The sequence below is a fragment of the Arvicanthis niloticus genome, chromosome 20, assembly GCF_011762505.2.
Source record: "Arvicanthis niloticus isolate mArvNil1 chromosome 20, mArvNil1.pat.X, whole genome shotgun sequence".
Taxonomy (NCBI): Eukaryota; Metazoa; Chordata; class Mammalia; order Rodentia; family Muridae; genus Arvicanthis; species Arvicanthis niloticus.
In genome coordinates this window covers 25,372,130-25,380,417 of record NC_047677.1, presented here as the reverse complement: position 1 = coordinate 25,380,417, position 8,288 = coordinate 25,372,130, and the positions used below count along the sequence as shown (strand labels likewise).

At 51.6% G+C, this 8,288-nt stretch overlaps 1 protein-coding gene across 1 annotated transcript in view; it reads right to left on the bottom strand.

Annotated features, from left to right (window-relative positions):
* Positions 1–443: 443 nt before the first annotated feature.
* Positions 444–8,288, bottom strand: part of Micu1 (mitochondrial calcium uptake 1) — a 156,929-nt gene continuing 149,084 nt past the window's right edge. The window contains exons 11-12 of the mRNA XM_034523998.2: positions 3,055–3,144; positions 444–1,368 (exon numbers count right to left, since the gene is read on the bottom strand). Of these exons, the coding sequence (XP_034379889.1) occupies positions 1,211–1,368; positions 3,055–3,144 (248 nt within the window). The 3' untranslated portion in view covers positions 444–1,210. The remainder of the gene's footprint in view (positions 1,369–3,054; positions 3,145–8,288) is intronic.

Genomic DNA, 8,288 nt, shown 5'->3' with positions numbered 1-8,288 from the left:
GTCAGGGTGGAGTGTCACCCCGAGGCAGAACCTGGAGGTTCTGGGGAGCTGAAGCAGAGGCTCCTAGGAAGGAATTTCCGGCCCATTCCGCTCAACCTGTCATTCAACAGATGAGCGAACAGATGGGGATGACAGGCCTAGCACCACCGAGTGGTGGAGCCAGTCCATCACACAATGTTGCTTCTCAGAATGCACATCCACCATGCTGGATGCTCATGGGTCTGTGTCAGGGACTCTGTGTTAGTCCCAAGGAAGCGCCACTCCAACGGTGGTGGCACAATGCCACCCGAACGTGCAAGCACCCTCACTTTTTGTCGGTGCTTCAAGTTGCTTGTGATGAGACAGCAGCAGTCTCCGGCTAGAACAGGGTCTACTGAGACCAAGACAAAAACCGGGGCCCAGAGGAGAGGCCTAAAAGGAAGAAAGGACACAGAGCTCTTGGGGGTGTTTCCTGCAAAGTGTTATAATTAAAGTGATATTTTATGAGTGTTTTAGACAGACGGCAGCTAGGCTCTGAGCTGGGCTGGGCTTGGCAGGTCCATAGAGAGGGGACGAGACACAAGGCACAGGGACTCAGCCATTGCTCTAGTGAAGCAGAGTCCCAGAGGAGGTGATGCTGGGAGAACAGCCAAACAGCAGGGAGTCTCTGGAGAGCTGCTCAAAGCAATTCTCAAAGAAACTCTGCTGGGGGAACAGGGCCTTCCTGGAGCCACTAGTATCTGACACAGACCCTCCTCTGGCCAGGCTTCCTGCCAGCTCAGGGTGCCAGGGTCGTCTGCATTATCATCCATCACAGACTTCCTTTTGCCTGCCAGAGTATTCCCAAACTTGCAGCTTAAAAACAGCGAGAGGAAAATGGCAGGGAGTGTTCCTGTTAATACAAACCCACAGTGAGAGACTGCAGAGCAGACATGCATCCTGGGGCTGGCACGGGTTGGGAGGGCTCCCTGCATTTACCCGCAGGGCACTCCTTAAGGGAGCTAAGGTCTCTACTTTGAAGACTTGTTCCTCTTTTCGGACCTTTGATCTGACCACAGACTCAGAGCCTAGCAGAACACTGGCTGGGTCAGGGAGGGGTGGAGAGGTGAGCCAGCAGAGCCCAGAGGTCACTCCCAGAGAGATGGGGAAGGAGGGCACTACTCCCAGAGGCAGCAGCAGCACAAAGGCCACTCCAAGGGTCGCAGGGCGCGAAGTGCAGGAGGCGGGACTATTATTTGGGGAGAGCAAAGTCCCAGGCAGTTTCCTGGGCACATTTCCACATAGCCTGCATGAGCCGGGTAAAGCCCATGTCCTTGGGCTTCTCCAGGCCTCTCATCAGCCGCTGCTTCATGATGGAAACAAACTCCTTATTGCTCAGCTCCCCATTGCCTGAAGGAGGAGAAAACACAGAGGTGTAACTGGCGACTCTGGGACCCTGAGAAAGCTGCAGCCCTCACACCCTGTGGGCTCTGCAGCCCAGCACATGCTCAGCCACTTCCAACCTGGGCTCAGGATGAAGCACCCCGCTCCTTCCCTGTTTCCAACTGCAGCCCACTGACTAGAGTATAAGTCAGTTCTGTGGTGGAACAGAGATGGAGGAACTCTGTGCATTGGTCCCTGGAATACTCACAGGTTGCAGAAGAGACATCACAACAGTGGGGCAAAGAGAAGACACTGTGCTGCAGGGGAGAGGTGTGGAGAGGACACTACTGCAGGGGAGTGGTGTGGAGAGGACACTGTGCTGCAGGGGAGAGGTGTGGAGAGGACACTGCTGCAGGGGAATGGTGTGGAGAGGACACTGTGCTGCAGGGGAGAGGTGTGGAGAGGACACTGCTGCAGGGGAATGGTGTGGAGAGGACACTGTGTTGCAGGGGAGTGGTGTGGAGAGGACACTGTGCTGCAGGGGAGTGGTGTGGAGAGGACACTACTGCAGGGGAGTGGTGAGGAGAGGACACTGTGTTGCAGGGGAGCAGTGTGGAGAGGATGCTGTGCTGCAGGGGAGTGGTGTGGAGAGGACATGCAGGGGAGTGGTGTGGGCGAGTGTGGCTGCTGTAGCACTTCCCTCTCTTAGGGAAGAATAAGGACCCTGGGGGTGGTGAGGCTCCAGTTCAATCTGCTTCTCCACCTGGGAGGTGTCCCTGTCGCCTTTCACCTGGCCATCCTGCTCATCCTTAGCCTTGGCCCTGGAACCTTGCTGGTCTGGGCTTATACATCCTTCCCAGGGCGGACCAGACCCTATCTCTTCTTTTTAATTTTAAAAATTCTGTGTGCATAGTGCCTATGTGTATATTCACTCCCTGCGTGCCTGGCACCCGAGGAGGTCAGGAGGTGACAGATCTCCTGAAACAGAAGTTGCTATGTGGATGCTGAGAACTAAACTCAGCAGGAGTAGCCAGCGCTCTGCCCTGCTCAGCCCAGGCCTTTATTTCACTGTTCGAAGTAGGTGAGACAGGCTCTGGCACCCACTATGTTCTGTAAGAACAACAGAGCCCCGCGTCATCTTCTTTCTAGAGACACTGAAACCTGTGTGCCCTCGTCTCCTAGCAGCAAACAGTGTGCATGCGTGTGTGTGGTAATATTTTTACTTCTTTATTTTCCAGAGAAAATTGATGATAGGATTACAATTGGAAAAAACACAGCTTCAAGCCATCTTACAAATGTGACTGCTGCTGTCATTTTGACACCCACGTGGTCACTAATTTAAACCCACTGGCAAGGTGGAATTACAGGAAAGGGAAAATGTACTGGGTGTGGCAGTACATGCCTTAATGCCAACGCTCAGTCATGGTGTATACAGTACGTTCCAGGCCAGCCAGGGTTACATAGATACCCTCATCTCAACAAAACAAAACTAAAAAATCAAAACCAAACCAAACTAAACCAAACCCTAAAACAAACCCAGAGAAGTGGCTGACACAGACTGGGGCCCAGGGTTACCTAACTCTCAAGCTCAATGCCAAGGGTCGACCCGCTGCAGAGGCAGATGCTGCCATACAAAACTGCCCCACTACAAACAGGGTCTAGGACTACAGCAAGGCCCGGTGCACCCTCTCCTCTCCACAGGACCCCACTCACCGTCGCAGTCAAAGAGCGCAAACACCACATCACACACATGGTCCGACAGTTCAACCTTTGCCACAGTCCTGGCCACTTGCTGCATGGTTACTGAGGGAAGAAAATGCCGGTTAGCACTGTACAGACATCTCCATTCTCCTCTCTCCGAATGGGGGCTAAACCATTCAAATTCTGCAGCTGGATTCATGGTGGAGTTGAGAAAGCAAGGCCAGCTGTCGGGCGGCACACGGTTGGTTACTTTAGTACTGAGGACAGTGAGGGAGGAGGATCAAACCTGTGAGAGCAGCTGGGGCTACACTGTGAGAACCTGTGTCAAAGCCGCAAGCAAGGTTCAAGGTCATGGAGCGGGCAGCGAGCCAGTCTTCAACAATCAAAATAGGCTGTGCGTGTCTCAGTGATGTGGCACTTGGGTGGCATGTGCCAGGCCTGGGTTTAAGTCTCAATGCCCAGCAGTGAAGAACGAAAGAAAGAAAGAAAGAAAGAAAGAAAGAAAGAAAGAAAATGAGGATTTAATCATTATCCACAACTCCTTTTCTTTACACCTCAGGGTATTTTGTTTGGTTTGGTTTTGGTTTTGTGAGGCAGGGTTTCTCTGTGTAGCTCTGGCTGAACTGGAACTCACACAGTAGACCAGGAGGGGTGGAGCGGAGGCAAGAGGGCGGGGCAGGAGGGGCGGGGCACCGACAGGAGGTGTGTGCACTTTAGTTCCAGCCAGTCTGGGATCGGCATGGTGAGCTGTCTGCTCCGATACCCACCTCCTCCAGGTCTACTCCTCCAGGCCATTTACCTGTACCCCTGAGAAGCAGGGAACTCGGTTTCAATAGACCACCACACAGCTTCTATTTATTTTTTGTTTTTGCCTCTGTAGAGAAGTTCTCTTCTGCCATTTTCCTCCCCTGACATTTACTATGAAATATTAGCAATCGCGTGGAATTGGTTTTCCATGAAAGACGAGCCAGGAAGAACTAGGCAATTTCCGCCGTCTTCTCCCTCATTTATCCTCACGCTTGGCCTACCTATGCCTATAAATTATGTTATTGCTTATAGACTAGCCCCAAAGTGAAGTAAAACTTCACAGGAAGGGAAAGGGGCTGGAGAGATAGCTCAGTGGCTTGGGGCACTTTGTGCTTTTGCAGAGGACCCGGGTTTGATTCCCAGCACCCACAAGAAGGGTCCCAACCATCCATAACTCTAGTCCCAGGGATCTGAAGCCTTCTTGACTTCCTTGGGCAGTAGGCACTAACAAGGTACACATACATACTTGAAGCGGAAACATCTGTGTACATAAAATAAAGGGGAAAAAAGGATCAGGGTCTGCTTGTGGACTGGCTGTGCCACCACTGGCTTACGCTCCGCAGAGGCGCTGTGCACCAGCGATGTGCGCCTGCTGCTAGTTCACACGGTAGCGTCAGTCCCAGTTTGCCTCGTCATTATTTCTGAATTTTTCTCACTTGCACCTGTCACCTCCGTATATATTCAGTACGCGGCCTCTGAGGCAGACGCAGCTATGTCAGGGCAGAACTGTGCTGGGTGTCAGGAGACAGGGCTCTCTGAGGGGCTCCACCCTGTCAGCTACCTGATGGTTTAAGGTTGCTTCTCTCCTATTCAAATCTGAGGATGTCTCCGGAAGGAGACTGTTGGGGTTCTTTGCTCACACACCGGGACTTCACTGCTGTAATTTTACAGCGTGAGGGTGGAAGTATCTGGGAAGGGCAGAGGCATGGCTTTGTCTCAGGATTCAAAGCCTCAAGCTTAAGAGGGACAGAGCCGTTGAGCAAGTGGGAAGAGCTAGTCTCTTCTTCCTGCAGCCTGGGCCACTCTTCAGATCACCCTCCGTCCCAGCCTGTGACTTACAGTGAAGGAGAGGCCGGTGTGTTTTGAAATAAAAAGATTTAGGCAGACCCAAATGTGTTAAGTTCTCATGTGCTGGGGATGAACAAACTACAGCACCACAACTGAGAAACTGAGCCGTGCAGGAAGAACTGATTGCTGCTAACTTCACTGTATGGAGGGGCGGGGTGGGGGGGGTGATGGAAGAGGGAGGAAGAGGAGAGCGGGGAGGAGGTGGAGGAGGGTGTCAGCAAAGGCAATTTGCAAGGAGAGTAAGCTGTTCTTTATACTTCAGTAAGAAGGAGATCTCCTAAGGAAACTCGGCTGACTCCCAAGGACCTCCTGTGGCTGGAGTGTGCTGGCTGGACAGTTTGTTGCAGGTTGCGTCAATCTCTTGTTTTAACGGCTTTAACGACTGCCTTGCTGCTCTCCCCCAGGCTCCTGCTCTCTCAGGTAGGAGGCCTAGTCAGTCTTCTTTCAACTCTCAGACTCATCTTTCTCCCCGTACTAACAACACTCTGCTCCAATAAACCAGTAAACCATCTCCAGGCGTGTCAGCGAGAGAGCCCTCGACAGTTTCCACGGAGCAGCTCCAGCTTGTTACTGGTATTAAGTGCTTGTAGAATGGGGGACTGGAGACTGCAGCAAGAACATCAGCATAAATGCCGACCCTCACATGGCAGGGAAAAATTATGTCCCATCCCACCTGGAGAGGACGCTGGTGGCCTGTGTACTACCAGGGAGGGAAACAGTCTTGCTGAGGTGCCCTTTTCATAGCAAAAAAGGTCCTTGGAGAGGCCCTCAGGGTATGAATCAGAGCGGCACAGAACAAACCAACTAGCAGGGAGACTGTCAAACAGGGAACTGTGGGGACTGGTGGGATGACAGCAGATTACAAGCCAAGAGCCTGACAGCTGCTCCCGAGAGGAGGCTCATTCACAATGTCCCCAACATCTCTAAATCCCAAAGTGATAATTAAACCACAGTGAAGAGGGCTTCCCTACCCCACAATCCTGGACCACAGCTCTCCTGTGCAGAACTGTTGTTGGTACTGCAACCTTGGCCTCTCCTATTTGGTGACTATAATTCTTAAACACACGCTTAGGTCTTTTCTGATGGTTAGTTTCCCCTGGCAACCTGATAGTATTTAGAATCACCATGGAACATCCCTCTAACCCCCCCCCCCCGCCCCAGCCCCATCCCATGTCTGTGAGGATGTTACTGGGTTGTGGAGAAAAGGCTCACTCCAAATTTGGTCAGTATAATTCCATGGGCTGGGGGGATCTGGACTAAGTAACAAGGAGACCATGAATTGGGCACACACATCCATCCCTCTCCCCGGCTGTGGAGCCGGCACTGCCTCCTGCCGCCACACCTTCCCTGCCCGGACACACTGGACCTCCAGGCTGTACCCAAGCCAACCCTTCCTTCCTTCAATGCCTTTCCTTCTCCTGTGTATGGATGTGAATGTGGTCCATGCACGGATGCCGTTAAGACGTTGAATGCTCTGCTCTGTTACTCTCCTTATGCTCTGGAGGCAGGCTTGCTCACTGAACCTACAGCTAGGCTGGTGGTCAGCAGGTGCCAGCCATACTGGTTCTGACCCCCACAGTCCTAGCACTGCAGGTGTATGGCTGGCCACGCCCAGCCAAATTAAATCCCAGGTCCTGGTGCTCGCACAGCAAATGACATCACTGGCCATCTCTCCAGTCTCTTAGGTTTCTTTTTCTTTCTTTTTTTTTTTTTTTTAAAGACTTATTTTATTTATATGAGCACACTGTCACTGTCTTCAGACACACCAGAAGAGGGCATCAGATCCCATTACAGATGGTTGTGAACCACCATGTGGTTGCTGGGAATTGAACTCAGGACCTCTAGAAGAGCAGTCAATGCTCTTAACTGCTGAGCCATCTCTCCAGCCCGCCTCTTAGGTTTCTTTGGGCAAGTATTTTGTCACATGGATCGAAACAAGTAACTAATATAGTCTTCCAGGGATTTTTTTGTTTTTTGTTTTGATGTAAAAATCCTAATATCCTTGCAATTGCCAAAGTGTTCTTTCTTTGTGTTTTTGAGATGACTGAGCCAAAGGCACACAAGTGTCTGGATGGACTCTGGATCCCAGGAAATACCAAATCTCGTTGGGATTTTCATGCTCTGCCCTCTAATTCCCTTCCCCTCATTGAGTTGGTCACCAAGGGCCAAGGGGTCAGTCAGTCACGACTGTGTGATGGTGCTCCCTAAGAGCCTCAGAGCACAGGCTTTGGCAAGCTTCCAGACTGTTGGCACCAGGAGGTTCCTGGAGGGTGGTGTGCCCTGGGAGGGTACAGAAGTTCTGGGCTCCTCTCCGACCTCTCCCCGTGTCTGTAACCTTTGAGATAAACCAATAAAACTAAGTTTGTAGCCCTCATGCTTTGAGTCTCTCACAGATCAGCCGAACCCCATCCTACCAGGAACTGGCTGGGCAGAAGCTCAGATAAGACAGCCTGGGGCTGTGACTCATGTCTGAAGGCCAGGGTCAATCTCAGAGGATGCAGACCTCAACCCACCGGTACTAGACTTGATACTAGCTCCAGTGAGATACATCACAACCAAAGAGAAGAGCAGGCTGGGTGTCCAGGTAGAACTGACTGCTTGCACGATGCCAGAGAAATCTTTATACCTTAACATTGTTATTTATTTACTTTTTCCAGATAGGGCTTCACTGTGTTGCCTCAGCTGGCCTGGAGCTCTCATGCTAAGTTTCTGTGCTAAAATAAGATATCAGAAATTAGGTTACACTAAATGTACTATACAATGGCCACTCAGGAGAGTATCGGAGTGATAAAACCCACAGGTCCTCATAAAACCACAGGCTCTTGGAGCCAGAAGAGACAGACATGATGAGAGATCCAGGGGACTTAAGTGACTTGCTAGGGTCACAAAGCTAGTGGCTGCTGGCCTTACACATTCCATTGCGTTTTCCCTATACACACTTGGCCTTGAACCTGGATGGTACCAGTTTCTTCCTGCCTCTGTCATCCTAAAGGGACAGAGTCCAGATGAAAGAAAAACTAAGTTAGGGCCCCCTCAGTGTATTGTGTCAGGAATGAGTGACAGCCAGGACTTGGGGGGGTATGGGGGGGCAGAGGCGGTACTCCAACCAGATCGCAGATCCGACTGTGTTCTGCAGTGAGGGTCACACGTTGTGCCCTTGGAACGCAGGTTGACAACTGAAGCGACAACTAAAATTGTGTAGGAGGACAACAACCTCATGAAAAGCACAAGTCACAGAGGTGGCCCGGGGTGAGGGGCGGGGCGCTGTTCTCTGCGACCCAGTTAGAGCTGCTTGTCTCTTCCCCCTGTCAAGATGTGGAAAGGTGACCCCACAGGTTACAGTGATGTCCTGAGCTGTTCTGTCATGTGAT